The 16,825-nt window shown below is 33.0% G+C and overlaps 3 protein-coding genes across 4 annotated transcripts; 2 read left to right on the forward strand and 1 right to left on the reverse strand.

Moving 5' to 3' along the window:
* Positions 1-3,525: 3,525 nt before the first annotated feature.
* LOC105348135 (complement C1q tumor necrosis factor-related protein 3) lies at positions 3,526-5,027 on the forward strand. 2 transcript variants are annotated; one of them, XM_011457448.4, is made up of 3 exons: positions 3,526-3,619; positions 4,146-4,312; positions 4,587-5,027. In XM_011457448.4, exons 2-3 carry the CDS (start codon positions 4,156-4,158, stop codon positions 4,970-4,972), a joined length of 543 nt encoding a protein of 180 aa, XP_011455750.3. In that variant the 5' UTR covers positions 3,526-3,619; positions 4,146-4,155; the 3' UTR covers positions 4,973-5,027. The 2 variants fall into 2 exon arrangements, with proteins under 2 accessions (XP_011455750.3, XP_034331965.2); XM_034476074.2 differs by having other exon boundaries at positions 3,582-3,619; positions 4,149-4,312.
* Positions 5,028-5,166: 139 nt separating this feature from the next.
* Positions 5,167-11,544, reverse strand: LOC105348136 (acetyl-CoA acetyltransferase). Its single transcript, XM_011457450.4, has 9 exons — positions 11,433-11,544; positions 10,428-10,562; positions 9,124-9,305; positions 8,652-8,769; positions 8,133-8,282; positions 7,773-7,889; positions 7,102-7,256; positions 6,301-6,411; positions 5,167-5,719 (listed from the first exon to the last, which is right to left on the reverse strand). The coding sequence occupies exons 1-9, from the start codon at positions 11,470-11,472 to the stop codon at positions 5,549-5,551; spliced, it is 1,179 nt and encodes a 392-aa protein (XP_011455752.3). The 5' UTR covers positions 11,473-11,544; the 3' UTR covers positions 5,167-5,548.
* Positions 11,545-12,536: 992 nt separating this feature from the next.
* LOC105348141 (uncharacterized) lies at positions 12,537-16,167 on the forward strand. Its single transcript, XM_066071563.1, has 5 exons — positions 12,537-12,551; positions 12,769-12,880; positions 13,580-13,647; positions 15,171-15,287; positions 16,101-16,167. Exons 1-5 carry the CDS (start codon positions 12,537-12,539, stop codon positions 16,119-16,121), a joined length of 333 nt encoding a protein of 110 aa, XP_065927635.1. The 3' UTR covers positions 16,122-16,167.
* The last annotated feature ends 658 nt before the right edge of the window (positions 16,168-16,825 follow it).

Raw genomic sequence — 16,825 nt, forward strand, 5'->3', positions numbered from 1 at the left:
GCTAAGATAAAGAACAGCTGACGAATAAGGAAATTTCTTCAGATACAGGAAACAGTTGTAAATTGCACTTATTTGGATGAATGCTCACAAATATTTTATTCACTATAATTACGGTAATTTCCTGAAACGTAACGTTATACGTAGCAGCGCTTTTTTTAAAAGGGGTGGGTGGGTGGATGGCAGCCTCATCCAAAAAATCTTTGTAAGCAAAAAGAAAAATAAATCATGAAAATTCTAATCCTTCAGCTCTTTAGCAGTTCAATGGTTTCTTTATTTTCACTTCCATTTATTACATGCGGGGGGTGGGGGGGGGGGGGAACAACACCATGTTCTTTTAACATAATAAGCAAATATTTTAAAGCGTAAACTAAAAATAAAATTAAACATTAATTATTTTTTTTTAAGTGGAGGGGCAAATCCATGGTAAGTCGATTTTCTATGTATAAATTGACAAAAATGAAAAAAATTTTAGCATGGGGGGAGCTCTATGATGAGTCAAGTTTTATATGTAAGTTTAAGAAAAAATGTCTACTGCAAAAAAAAGGGGGAAATCAATCAATCAATCATAATCACAATCACTTTAAAAGAGGAGATGCAGTGCAATGAATATTTATATATTAAAATCTTTATTATTTAACAACATTGTATCTGAGATTAAACTATTGTTCTACATATAAATAAATAAATTATAACAAATCTTATAAACTATGAATAATGAAAATTTACTGAAAAATAGGTATGTTTTATTTTTTGGCATTCAAATTTCACGTTGTTAATTTTATTTTATTAATTTATTATAATTCATTGTTTGATCACATGCTGTGCTCGCCCCAACGGTCGCACCGTAAAACATATTAAAAAAAGTGGTAATGAAATAAATATATGTAAAAGCTGTAAGCGGTACCTCGTAATATCCCGTTATACCCGGAGCCCACTGTATATTTAACATGAAGTCAATGTCTACCCAGGTTATACGAGTATAACCTGGGTTGGGGCAGTTTACACTTTATTATCCGCGAAGAACTTGGGAAGACATTGAGTTCATTCCTTATGATTAAATTTTCTGTACTTTACAGTACAAATTGAGTGCATTTTCCTGTAAAAAATGATTTCAATCTGTTCAAAATTCAAACATAACGTAAAGCGGATTAATACGTTTTTTGACGTTGGTGCATTGTGACGTGTCTTGTGTCAAGCAAACCAGGTCATACAAGTTTAATAATTTTTTTCTATCCAATCAAATGCCGCGCTACAACCAGAATTGAATTTTTAATTCATAATTTAATGATCTAGTAGATCAAATCTAATTTTTATTTCTGTGTCAGCCTTTTTATCCACAATAACAAAAAAATGATATGCTAGTATTGGACAGGTATTGATGTTTATTTTAATATGCATTACATTACATTTAACAGTACTATGCTATTTCTATAGCATTTATCTTTTATATCGATTTTTCAAACTTGTCAAAATTGCATAACTCATTTGTAGCATACGAGTAAAACCATGTCATGGTTCTCGTCATACAAACCAGGGAACGCAGTATCTAAAGACATTTTAATCGGTGTTTTTTATCATACTGATAATTTTCTAGGACCCCCCCCCCTTTTTTTCCAAAAAGAACAAAAAAACGCGTAATTTAAATAGGGGAGGGGATGTAGTAACTTGTATACGCCCCCTCCCCCTTACACACCATCTCTAAATCTGCGTATGAAAAAACACCTTATATCATATGTCTCATTAGTATAAATTATACATCTACTTTCATTTTATTGTACAACACGTTGCACGAGTACTGTCACAGATGCGATAAAATCGATAAAGCGACCAAAGCGTAAAGATACCAAATGAAAACTCAAATTTTGAAATATCTACCTATTTTTAAATCATATCTCAATGCAAAATGATTATAATTACTCCTAAAGAAAAAAATATATAGTGTAAGATGAGGATAGTTGCCGCACGCTGGCGTCGTTATTTCTGGATTCTAGGCTTGATGTATTAAATTCATTAAATCTAGTCCATAAGAAAACATTGCCATGATTATTCCTTGATCTAGAGACAAAGCTAACCTCGCAATAATAGTAACGTTTCCTTAATTTTAGAAATAATTAGAAAAAAGTTTACATTATTTTATCTGTGTTAAAGTACTTGTTGTTTAGAGTTTGTTCAAATCTTAATCTGTGCAATATTTAGCCTGAAATAAAAACCCTAAGAAGACGTAACTTGATATCGCGCCAATATCACGTATATTTTTTAATGACGTTAAAAACATTAATATATATATATATACATGTATATATATATATATATATATATATATATATATATATATATATATATATATATATATATATATATATATATATTGAAATTGAGTTAAAAATGTGATTGTCCAAGTTCTGATGAATAATTTGTCTATTGCAGCGCCCATTAGAAACACAGTGCATTGTCTAACATAACTTTTGGATTAACTTTCGCACAGTAAATGTAACACACAACTAAATTAAAAAATCAATTCAAACAGTCAACAGATCGTCAGGTCTCTGGAAATTGCAAAATTGCATGACAAACAGTACTGTATTTGTTTTCAACAGTATTCAAGATCGAATTTAATTACCAGCACATGCATTATAGTGTAAGACAGGGGCCAACATGCATCAAAGCTCACCTGGTATTTATTAATTTAATTGAATTAAATTACATTTTACAGGTAGGATGTAAAGTTTAACCAAAGCAATCGAAAATTTGTTATGATCATTTGAGTAAAACATAAAATGATTTCTTATACCCCTGTAAAACAGTTACTATATAATTCTATACGAAAAAAAGTCCAGCATTTTGACTGTTAGACTGGAACTGTTAGATTGGAACTGTTAAAAAAGACTGTTGACCGGTGACGTCACATTCTGCGAAAACGTGTTATTAATTAGAAGGGGTATAACAAAACAGTTCTTGATTGGGGTCAAGGGCAACAGTTGCCCTCGACCCCAATCAACAACTGTATAATAATTTCAAGAGTTTTTTAAAGATTGTTTCTTCAACATATTCTGCAATAATTGAAGCCTCCATCTTTTCCTCCCACATATTAACATAAATCGGTATCATCTCACTACAAATCGGTTTTACGAATATTAGTATACGTTATAAACTTTAAATAAAAATATCTAATATTCTTTGGGAAAAAAAACAAATATTAAAACTTTAACAGAACAAGATTGTTTGTTTGAAAAAAAATTGTTCTTAATTCATACAAAAACTAATCAAATGCAAACCTTTCTGTCACAGAACATTGCTAATTGATTATAGAAACCTTACTGATTTCTATAATTTGGTCGGCGAATATGAAACCAGCTTCTATCTTATAAATGGCTGCATGTCTTTATTGCTTTATCTTATCTGCATAATTTATAATTGTCAATATCTAAAAAACTCATCAACAGATACAAAACCTTTAATACTGTTCGTTCATGGTATTCTTTAATGTTGAATGCCGTTTAGTAGTCCTTAAGCTCAGGTGAGCTAGAAATGCCATTTTAATATTAATTAGGCAAAAAGTATAAATACCCCTTGATTCTGTATGCCAAATCTTAGTTGATTGAATTCACAGGCGAAAGAGGTAAGACTCGTCAAATTATGATGAAATGTAAAAATTTAATGCGTATTTATTAAATATGCATTATTTTTTCACATTTTGCTAAAGAATAAAGATTTATAAAATTGAACAAAAAGAAATGAACAAAATTTGTCTCAAGGTCAGACGACACGTTCCTCAATTTTAAAAAGCTTTTTCCAGGATTTTTTTTTTTGGTTTACCGCTTCTTTGACAAACTTTTTTGCAAACAATAGGGTACCAGTAACATGGCATTGGCACAAGGTACTAGAGTATGCAATTTCCTATATAATATTATTGAAAATAAATTTGAATTGCTGATATAAATATTTTTGGCATGAATGGATATATATTTTAAAGTTTTTATCATTTTAAATGATAATGAATAATAAGAACTTTACTTCGTATATTATCAGGTAGTTGAAAATTTGAATAAAAAAATTATCATTTTGGGGGGGGGGGGGGGGAATGTGTCGTCTGATCTTAAAAAAGTTGTTTTTTATAACGTCAAAACTCTTTCATTCTTAATAAGCAGTTTAACAATGAAGCCTACAACTCTAACGTGCGTGTCGACGTGTGTGTTGCTCTTCCTGGCACCGACTGGTCCTGTCCAAGGAAAGAGTCTGTTTGCCATCATGTCTAAACAGGCGGAGACGCTGCAACACGGTCTTGACTTGGCCTCCAAGGTTGGGGACATAGGTAACTGTCAACTTTAACATGTATTGTACATAGGCTCAACGATTTCCTCAACATTAAAAAAAAAATGAAGTCCCAATTTCGTAAAAAGCTCAAAGTGTATGTGCATAATAATTATGTGTTCTGCATTTATGTTTTAAACAAACGTTTTCTTTCACAAATTCTCATTTAAAACAATTATACCTGAATACGATTTTAAAACAAATCTTTACGTTAAGATGGATATGAAAGTTTTTAAACTACATAAATGTAAAACAAAATTATTTTCTTTGAAAAGGTTCCCATAAAAATTCAATAGCATTTATGGTCGTTCTGTCGAGCACCAAATCCTACGGGTCTGGGGCCGTCTTACAGTTTAACAGTGTGAAGGTCAACTACGGCAGTGGTTTCAACAGCGGCAACTACCGCTTCACCGCCCCATCCGAAGGTCTGTATGTCTTCACTTGGAGCCTTGCCCTCCACTCTAGCTATTATGGGCAAACCAAACTGGTGAAAAATGGCAGCACCTACCATCAGGTACATTGTCAGCAAGCCTACCAAGAATGCGGTGCTACCGTCACAGTGTGGCTTAACAAAGGCGACCAAGTTTGGCTTGTGACTGCCTCTTCCAGTGTGTATTTGTACGGCACATACTCGTCTTTTGCTGGATGGAAAATCAACTGAACAATGTATCAGCATTGGATTATAGAACAATAAAGAGATATGCATGTAAAATATATATCATGGTGTTCTTCTTTTTTATCAAATACATGAAACTAATTAAGTGAAAGATAAAGCCAAGACTTACTTTGTCATTTCACTGACAGCTTCAAATCTCTCTTTCAAATAATTGAAAATGTTTAAACACAAACAGGAAAAGCATGTCAGTCAAATTTTTAATACATGTTGGCTGTTATGTAAATATTACTTCATCGAGAAAATATATGATTGTATACAAGTGACTGGTCTTGGACCAGGACAAAAATGAATGCTGATAATTGAATCGCATCATGGAAATTAATACTATTAAAGTACATATATATGCATTCAGGAATGTTTTGAACAAACACTGGTGATTTAAGTACATTGTAAACAATAAAAAAAAAACCAACGGCTATGTACATGTACATGTGTTTAAAAAAAATACAGTCTCCGAACACCTTGATATGTATACAAAAAAAAAATACAGCTTGAAATATATCATTAATATATGTAAAACTATCACTGAACTGAGCAGCTAGCTCTGGATGACTAATGACATCAAATCCGCTCCACACACATAGCTATCCCCATCCCCCCGCCCACACAGAGAGCAGCCACACCCCTTTTCTTGCCTGTCCGTTTTAGAGCGTAGAGCAATGTCACTAGGATCCTGGCACCAGACGCTCCTATTGGGTGTCCTATAGCAATAGCACCTCCAGATGTGTTTACCTATAAAAGGTTGAGTTTCATTAAATTGCTGTTATGATATAGCAACTTGTGTACACTCTACATGTACATGTACTGTATGTTCCTAATTATATGTGAGAAATTATAAATTTCATAAAATCACAAAAAGCACCATTAAAAGATTTTAGAAACTCGCTATTATTTTCATGACAGTTTTGAACATGAATACGACATTCTAAATAATGTTGAGCCTTCATGATTTCAAATTCTCTTAATTTGATGCAAAGCATTGGAATAAAGCACTTGCGAAAACATAAGGAATCTTAAGTATACAGCTAGTGCTTTGAACTATATGTACATGTAATTGCCTCATGTAGATCAACTGAAATATTTATAGGTGTACCAAAGCATTCAATATGTAAGTTCATAAGTCACATACATTAATGAATAATTATAAATGTGAGTACTGCAAAAAAACACCCACTTAAGTATTGTGATGAAAGAATTTCAGATTAGTACAGATAATGTACAATTTGAGACTAGCTCAGTAAAATATTGAAGTTATCTTGCTTTGTGAATCTTATATCTATCAAGTCACAATAACTGAACCATTTAGGCCTTACCTTTGAGGGATCACATCCCAGTTCTTTAACGACTGCCACAGACTGAGCCGCAAAGGCTTCATTGAGCTCCAGCAGGTCTACGTCATTGATGGACCAGTGTGCTTTTTCCAACTGTTGAAATTTACAAGCAAAATATAATAAGACTGTTATGTTCAGACACTCTTTACACAAAAAATTAAAATTATAAACCAATGAAACAGGTCTTTTCTCTTTTTGAATTTTTTTTCCCCAAATGATGAAATACCTTATTCATGGGGGGAGGGGGAGGAGGGGGGGGGGGGGGCTGCCAGGACTGCATATATCCATATATTATATCATTTTAACCTTGGTAAAATCAAGGTGTGGTAGAGTATGGCGTGTTCATTCCTTGTTTTTCATGGGGAATGGTGGGGGGGGGGGGGGGGGTCCAAGAAATAATTGAGTTTTTCATGTTTTCTATAGTTGCCTAATTTTGGCAATTTTACGATTGGATATTCCAGGGAGGGGTTCAGACTCCTCCAACCTCCCTTCTAGATCCGCGCATGATGTTCATCCAACAATCCACCATAACCCCCCAACCTCCCCCCCCCCCCCATTTTTTTTTAATATAATGTTAAACGTGTACTCTGCTTTTCTTCCTTGCATTTGAGCCCCCAACATCACCACCCCTATAATGTGTTTTGGTATGTACGTACAATTTTATACAACTGTGCAACTACACAACTCTGTCAGTCGACAAGTTAGTTGACTATACAATAACATTCATATTATATAGTTTCACCAAAGAAATTCCTTATGACTACAAATCATACTGCAACTCACTGCTTTTCTGGTGGCATCCACTGGTCCCATTCCCATAATGGCTGGATCCACCCCAGCCTGTGCCCATGATACAATCCTACATAAAGGTTGTAAGGACCTGTTTCTGGCTTCTTCAGCACTCATCAATACACAGACAGCTGCCCCGTCATTTAAACCTGTGAATTCAAACAAACATCTTAACCAAAAACTCTGCACAATATTAGTCAATTCAAAGTTTTATCTTAATGCCACATCCATTAATTTCTTGTTTTCTCATGTCATGAATTTTTGACATTGTTTACCCTAAACCAAGGTATATTTCATGCATATTGATGCTTACAGGTTGAATACAGTCCAAGTTTGCAGTGTCATAAAAACTGTAGAATCATTATAATGAACAAATATGGTTAATTCTCTAATAATTTAATCAAATTACATGAAACTTCAACTTGGATTTGTACATTAACAAAAGGAAGGTTTCACAAATGAACATGTTGGGTACTTGTCCGTTAGGTGAGAATTTCTCCTACATGCATTTTGATTTATCTGCCATAACATGTAAATGGTTCTGTTGCTTGCAAATAGTACACATCTAATATGCAAAACTTAAAAAATTTTATTTTGATAAATACATGTATTGGCCTTTCTGTTAAGATGTAAAAAAAAAAAAAACAAGAGGATGATGTGGTTACCAGAAGCATTTCCTGCAGTTACCGTTCCTGTTCCATCTTTAACAAAAGCTGGTCTTAGTTTCTGTAGTGCTTCTATTGAGCATCCCTGCCTTGGAAATTCATCTTTATTTACAACCTCTGGAAAAAAAATGACAATTTGTGTTTCAAGATTTTCATGGTTTAATTCAAGAGAAACATTTATTGCCTGTTGACATTCAACATGACATTTACATTCTACCATAACTGATTTTTGTTTTTAGAAAAAGTCAAACAACAACACCAACAAAATAATCCAAATGCAAAAGAGACACATGTTGACAAGTGCTAATTAAAATTAGCATTAAAAATTCTCATTGAGGTTCATAATTCTATGAACTTTACTTGTTCCTTGTCTGGTTGTTATGGAAACAGGAACTATTTCTTCATTGAAATACCCAGCATTCTGTGCAGCCTCACATTTCTGCTGAGAATTAAGTGCAAAAAGGTCTTGTTCTTCTCTGGATACACTGTATTTCTTCGCCACATTTTCAGCTTTTAAAATAAGATCAACAGTCAACATTTCAAAGAATTGAAATACAAAACTGAATTTTTATTTCTTTCGTTCTCGGTGTAATTTGCATGAAGTAAGAATACAATATAATATACACATGCATGTACATAAATTCAAGATCAACCAAATTTGTAATGCTTTTCAGTGATATAATTGTGTTTCTCCCAAATATGATAAATAGGTTATAGTCATTTCACTAATGAATAATGGCGCAAAATTTTTTTTCCAATTAATTTCTCCCCTTCTTGTAAAAAGTTTAATTTTACATTAAACCAATGTTTTAAAAAAATTGGCACTAGTTTAGAGCCCCAATGTTGGTAGTATTTTCTAATTGGCTTGACAGATTTTACCTGTAATTCCCATGTGATACTGATTAAAGGTATCTGTGAGGCCATCACTCATCATTGTGTCTGTAAGTGAAGTGTCTCCAAATTTGACTCCATTCCTCATGTGAATGCAGTGAGGAGCCTTCATAGTACAAAAATTTGTTAAATCAATATATTTATTTATTATTTTTATCATTTTTCACAGCTGAACATATTTTGATGGATCAATAATCAACCTGACTCCTCTTTAATTAATTTCCAAAAATATTGCAAGTAAATATTCTGGTAGACCAATCTTTTGCAGATTGTCAGTTTTTCACAGGTTCATGGGGACATAATTTCAGGTATTTCTAATTTTGTGGATTTACTCGACAAAATTACTGAATTAATACTGTGTTCCATGTTGTCTAAATATGTAAATTCTTTGATGAAGGGGAGCCACCACTGATTTTAATGATTCCACAGTGCTACATTATCAGTATACAAATCAACACACCAAGCTCATATTCTCCTGTCCCCCTGCCACCACGATGTCCGCATCCCCCGTCTTGATGGCCTGGTAGCCCAGAACCACTGCCCTCAGGCCTGACCCACACAACATGTTGACCCCACAGGACGGCACATGTATGGGCACCCCTCCATTGATGCTGGCCTTTCTAGCAGGGTTCTGGCCTTGACCTGGGAACAAGCAACAGGGTGCATGTGTTAGCTTAATCACAACTGCTGGTGGGCCATCCATAAAAAATAATGTTTGTTTGGAATTTCTGCCTGGGGGGTTTCCAGACACAGGACTGAGGAGGGAGTGGGGGAATTTATTTTATATTTCAAACTGTAAGTTCAGCTTATCAAATTTTGGTAGAAAACAAAAACCTGAATGAACTTGTAACTATGTAAACATTGCAAGAAAAACATTTTTTTTAAAAATTCCAAATTTTTTGCTAATAAAATTTTACCAGCAGGGGGTATTTCATTGAGGCAGGAGGCAATTCAAACAAACAATAATCTTATTTTGGCCTGATTGGCATTTTAATTTATGTATATATGTTTCATGTAGGTATATCACACATATTTCTACATCGTCGGATACCCACAGGTGATCGAGTCTTTTAAGTAAAAGATGCAATCACCCATGGGTATCCGACGATGATAAAAGATGCGATCCCCGGTGGGTATCCGACGATGACATTTCTAGTACATGTATGTAACTAGCTTTCATTTTCTCATAAAATAAAAATACATGTATTGCAGGGTTGTCTCTAAAAATTGAGGTAGAAGGGAGAAATAAAAAAGTAGAAGGGGATCTGGAGGTTTAGCTTATAGCTAGATAGTGTTTGAAATGCAATAATAGCCGGGTAATTACGTCACTTTAGGCGGGGAAATTCCCCGCCTCCCGGGTCTTAGAGACAACCCTGTATTGTAATGAGCAGAATAGCAGCCATGCATGTTCATTATATATACGTTAAAGTCATTGCGTGTCTACCATATTTGTATCATATTTCTTAAAACATTGAATGAAATTTTCACCACGAAGTTATCAGCGTGAACCTTTTGAATACAAAAGGTATTATTTTTTAAATGATTAATATATGTACATGTATGTGTATTACAATTATACATTCAGGTACATGTATTAATCCTTTAAAAAATAATAGAAATTTATATCTAATCAAAATTTGAGCTAAACCATATATCATAGAAAAAGCAAGAGAAAAGTCACTACTGATTCTAAAACAAATTAATATGAAATTAGACCGAAAATACACCTGTCGAGTATATCTTTCTTCATACATGTACAAGTACCTGCAGTCAGAACCTGTCCTAGTATAACCTCAGACACATTCTCCCCCTTGATGCCTGCTCGGCCTAAGGCCTCTTTGATACAGATGGTTCCTAGGTCATGGGCTGGAAGGGTAGACAACCCACCACAGAAGGACCCTTCAAAATGAATCGCAAGAACACAGTTTAATATAAACACAGCATTAAAGGTCGCTGGTTTAAAATTTTGCACCCTCTGTGCAGGGTATTGCGCATTATTGTCGTAAAACGCAAATGCAGAGTAAAATGGTCAAATGTACAGGTTATCATGCAATGTTTTATATTCAGAAAAATTTCTTATCATAAAAAATATTTTTAGTAAATGGATCCTTAGAATAATGTTTTGAAGTATTTTAATTATTTTGCCACTTCTTCAAAATCGACGCTATCCACGTCAGCTAGAGTCAATGTTTTTCGATGACGTCAGTTGAGATTTTGATGTAACAATTAACAAAATAAACTTTGTGCATGTTTTATTACAGTGTCAATAATTAAGATTGAATATATAATTTCCAGATTAAAAAAATTACGCCATCCTTTCATGTTCTGTGTGAGTGGAAAGTTATTTGTTTATCTATTACAAATAAAATAACATTGAATTCGTACACATCCTTTTATTCTATACAATTCTATATGTAAAATGCCTCGCTAGACACATTACATGACATATTTTTTTGACATAGTTTTACGATAAATGTGGCAGAAAGGTATAGAGGTAATTGACATAATTTTAAGCTGTGTAACATGTATGTACATGTTAAAGACAATTATTAGAGGCAGCGTTTAGATCTAGTTTTAGACTATCGGAAACGCGTAACCACGATGTCGCCAGGATAAAGCACTTGTGGACATCGCCGCGCCGGTGAGCTAGTTTTCGGTGACAACTACAGAAATTACAAGAAAATGAATTGTTTGGAAACTGTAACGAACAAAATGTTTTCCTGATTAAATAAACTAAACTATCTTCAATATATCAAATATCATTCTAACCAACTGGAGTTCGAACAGCAGCAACAATCACAACGTCCATAATATTCTACTTTCGATTTAAAATCAGTGTAGCTAAGACGCTTTCAATTTTCATAATACTTAATTGATGCCGAGAAACACTTGTGAGATTCCGATATCTTGCGCATACGCAATAAGTACTTCCTTTTTCTACTATCAAAAATGGTAAATACACGAGAATCTTACGGATGATAGTAAATCTATTGTCATCATCCCGCTAAACTAGCTTAATGTCACTTTAGAAGTAAAGATTACAAACTAAGGGACTCTCAATGACTTTTATAACCGAGTAAATCCAAGATTTGCATTCATGTTAAATCATATTTGAGTATTGAAAGTTAGTCAATACATTTCGTGATGGAACGTTTAGTTCAGTGTCTATAGTATGATGTTTAATCTCTAGAATTACCATTCAATGCAATCAGGTTTCTTATGTTTTCATTATGCTATGTTATTAAAAATGTACATGTATATCGGTCAAACACGACAAAGTAGCAGGTAGAGATGATCATACACATCATTGGCATAGTCAAAACATTTCTGGTCCGAATACATGTACTGATGTAGCTATCAGTTGTTACCTTCAGAACTAAACATGATACACTTGTATTTAACTGAATAATTAAATAAATGTGCGCAATGATGGTTGGATGATTAAATACAACCAGTGCCGGGATTTTATACATGTTCATCAGGTTTTCTGGAACAGAATGTTTCTTAGGGCAAATTACTTCAAATGAGTTCTGTCAGATTTAAAATACATTCTAAAATTGGTATGGAATGCTAAATTTTCTTGCTAATTCTGTAAAATGATCAGTGTCATTGACATCAATGCTTGAAATATGTTCAGATTTACTTGTAATTGTTGCATTACCTTTAAAGGAATTGAAACATTTTGCTCATTGCAAGAATATTTTCATAAAATGTTCATCAAATTTGTCATGCGTCACATTTGCAATTGCAAAATTTATATAATATTGCATATGTAATTGAATGAAAGTTAGATTTATTATTGGTGTATATTGATGTGTGAAATGCATTTTAAACTACTTATGCAAAAATCATTTTGAAGGTTTAATTACCATTATGTACTTACAGCTGGTATGTTAAGAGTATAATTGTATTATATTTGGAAACAATAATGTAGCTAAAATTGTAGACCTAGGTATAAAGTAAGGCTGACTGAAACATTATTTTTTCAATCAAGAATATATATTTAAAAAAAAGCAAAACACTTATAACATGGATTTGTGTAGTATTGCATGAATGATGAAGATATAGTTCAACTCTGATTCATTTTCGCTTTTTATTCACGTAGGTCAACGTACCAAAATCGAGGAAGACCTTTTGCAAGGGTAAAAAGTGCAAAAAGCACACCCTCCATAAGGTGACCCAGTACAAGACCGGAAAAGCCTCCCTCTATGCTCAGGGTGAGTACAATACATGGATTTTGTCTTCATTATTTTCCCTCTTTAATTGGTCGAAAGTTTCTTCGGCATTGATCATTTAATTTTTGGTGTTTTCTTTCTGTTAATTGCTTTCAATATGTAGTCCTCAACACCCTATTACAACTCTCACATTACTGAGAATAAAGCACATGGTCCTTTGGCCTTTTGTATATTGCTTATGTAATATTTACTTCCGTTGTTTGTGCAGTATAATGCATATACTGTAGAAGCTCATATTTTCATTGGGTCAAAATTTTTGTTGTTTTTTAACCAAATAAAATTGCGTTGGCATTTAATTTCGTCATATCTTAATCTCTTTGTAATCATTAATACTTGGGCTAAAAATTTGTCATGGGTTTAATTTCATTGATTAATGCTGCCAACAAAAATAACGAAATTAAATCCCCAACGAATAATTCTGCTTCTACAATATACTTATTAAGAGGGCTTGATGGTCATCACCTTTTAAGACTACTGTATATCATTATCTTTGCAAGAAAAATTGAGAGTTTTCTTTTTTACATGACTGTTTATGGCTATTATAAAATATCATTTATCAAATTTTTATGGTAGGTCTGTTGTTGTCAACTTTTGTTGACGATCCAGCTTTATCAGGATTTGGAATGCAGCTATAGATTTTTAAAGTAAAGTTGGTATGAATTTTGTTTGTTATTTCCACAGGAAAGAGAAGATACGACCGAAAACAGAGTGGTTTTGGAGGTCAGACAAAGGTTATCTTCCGAAAAAAGGTACGTTTTAAAACAGTAGAACCATTTAAACAAAATCATGTAACCGGATATTTACACAATAGATGTACCAAAAGTTCATTGCCTTTTTAAATTGGCTGCATGAGGTTTGATGTAAACTAAAATCTATTGTCATTGATTTATGTTTTACATTTCTATAAAGTCTTGTGTGATGTAGTATGCACTTGTACAGTCCCTGAAACATTCTACTTTCCCATATGAACGTCGAGCGCACGCTGATCGGAATTTGGTGAACGCTTATGAATGGTGAGCGAATACAGAGTGCAAACATGAGCTCAAAGTAAATGGTGATCGTACGGGGAACAATTTGAACGCAATATAAACGACTTATTCAGAGTGCCTCAGGAATTTTCCTTTTATTGTATTTGTCAGTACCGGTAATCAGGAAAAAAATAACAAATAAACTACATGTATGTATAGTAGTCAGCCTAAATAAAATATTATATGACTAATGATAAATGAATGCTGAACAGACGGTGAGCGCAAGGTTATCACTTTGTAAATGGTTATCGCAAACAGAGCGTAGCAGAGAGTGCAAGTGAACGTGCTATGAGCACACGGAAAATGAGAAAGTAGAATGTTGCAGGGATTGTACATGATACACAATCCTCAATGGTTCAATCAAGATTTTTAAATGAAAATTCACCTATGTACATGCATTGATAATGTATTCCAAGAACTTACACTTGTGGATCTAACTAAAAAAGAAGATCCAAGGAATTTTTCAATTAATAATTATAGTCCTGTCTTTTTTATTGCGTTAAAATGAACATTCACAAAAAATGTTTGTTTGTTGCATACTGTTATAACCAAGTTGTACAAATATTCAATCTAGTTTAACAGAGTCCATCTTGAAACGAAAACTGCATATCTGGACACCAATTAAATTGAAAAGTTTTTAGTTGCATTATGATAAGTATAAAATGGCTCAGTAGTGAAGTCAGACAGGAGACAAGTGCATAGTTCATCAGAATTGTGAAACACTGAACACATGACAAGTCAGCAGGGGGCTAAATTACATGAAAGCCAATACACTGATTTGAACATTTTTATTATGATACAATACAATGATACATGGAAATTGAATTATTAAAGATTTAGTAATCTAGAAACATTCCCTTAAAAAAATGGGTCATTAAAATTTTGTCTTCATGTATAATGCGTATCCCCCACTTTGATCAAATTTTGGCTGTGGATTATACTCAAGACTTTATGGTGATATTTATTGGTGGGCTGTCTAGTGCCATTGAAAAAGTTGATTGCTACAAATATTCACCAAAGTCTTCTTCAGTTATGTAAAATGTACTAAATGAAAAAAATGTTTAAGTTTTATTTCACTTGATATAAGATTAGTAACACATAAATGTATACAGTAATAATGATGGGAGTAATCAAGAGACTTTCTCCTACAGAAAGGTTTGCCAAGATTTGGAACATGCAATATTTTTATTTTTTGAAAAAAATACTGCTGTATATGCACTAATTCAAACATCTCTTGATTTCAGGCTAAAATTACAAGAAAGATTGTACTAAGGTTAGAATGCACAGAATGTAAATACAGAAAACAGCTGGCCATTAAAAGATGTAAGCACTTCGAGTTGGGAGGAGAAAAGAAGAGAAAGGTATGTAATCCATTAATCACACATTAATTTGATTTCACAATTTGTTTTCTCTATGAGAAAATTGTAGGTTCATTCAGGTTCCAGTTATTCTTTATTGAAATATTCAGGTTCATGTATACCTATTGCAGCAATAAAAGAGGCAGAATATTAGCAACATTGACAAAGTTACTGAAAATAGGAATTCAATGTGAAAGTTTTTTGAAAATATGGAAAATGTGTTCAAATTACTTCAAGTCATTTGAACACATTTTGCATGTTTTCAAGTTAGTTGCTTTTTTGTCTGATATAATGGATATAAGAAAAGATATAATACACTTATAATATATATCATGTATAACTAACGATTTCATTTGGTCAATAGATAAATCAACTTAACAGAAAAACATGTGTAGACCAAGTCCTCAAGACAATACAGTAAACACGGTTATAGCGAACACGCTTTTAATGGATTGACGCTTACAGCGAAGTGAATTTCATTCCCCGTGACTATATTATATGTTGTAAACTTGACGGATATAACGAATTGCGCTTATAACGAAGTAAAATCACCCGTCCCTGGCACTTCGTTATAACCGTGTTTTACTGTATGTTTTTCTATTAGTGGATATATTTACCAATTGACTGTATGAAAGGGCTGTTCACTTATTGCTAAAATATAGAAATCAGGCAGCTCTTGGACATGTATTTTCAATGTGATTTACCCAGTACTTTCATCAAATGATATTTTCCATACCTCGCAAGTGTGGAGCTCTAATGTTTTTAAATTAAATTTTGATTGATACATGTATTGACATTTATTTTTTTCATTTACAGGGACAGATGATTATGTTCTAAAGTGGTTGGTGTATTCTGTGCTGTAAATAAATGGAAAAAAAAGGAAGTGGTTGTTTGTCAATATATAAAATACATGCGACACAAATGGGTTAGCATGCAATTGTATCAGATTTTGTGAAACTGGATACCAAATTTTATTTTTGAAATTGTTAACGTGAAAAAGGTGTAAAAGTAATTTAGTGAAGGGAAAATGGCAATATTTTCATTGTTTACAAAACTGTTTGAATTGGCCAGTGCAACTCCTCTTTAACCTCTGCAAGGATGTTGAAATTTGAGGGTGTGTTAATGTGCAGCATAATACCAGAAAAATTCGGTTTCTATATTTTAATGAAAAACTCAGTGATTTTTAACTTAAAATTTTGTTCTTTAATGAACATAGTATAAATGAACAGTTTTTGGGCACAACTCCTCTCTGACCGCTGCAAGGATGTTGTTGAAACTTCGTAGGTACTCGGAACACAATAAGTAGATTTGAAAAATGTCAGCAAAACTGATTCCATTATATTTCTGGAAATTTAGGCCCTTTTGAAATTAAAAATTTGATCCTACATGTATATAAATCATATCGAATTATTAATGAAAAGCTTTTTTAAAGCGGAACTCCTCTTTAACCGCTGCAAGGATTCTCTTGAATCTTCGTAGGTATACTGTATTTAGGACATCATGTGTAGATGTGCAGGAAATTCCGATTATATTAACTCTGA

Source organism: Magallana gigas, chromosome 9 (genome assembly GCF_963853765.1).
Source record: "Magallana gigas chromosome 9, xbMagGiga1.1, whole genome shotgun sequence".
Taxonomy (NCBI): domain Eukaryota; kingdom Metazoa; phylum Mollusca; class Bivalvia; order Ostreida; family Ostreidae; genus Magallana; species Magallana gigas.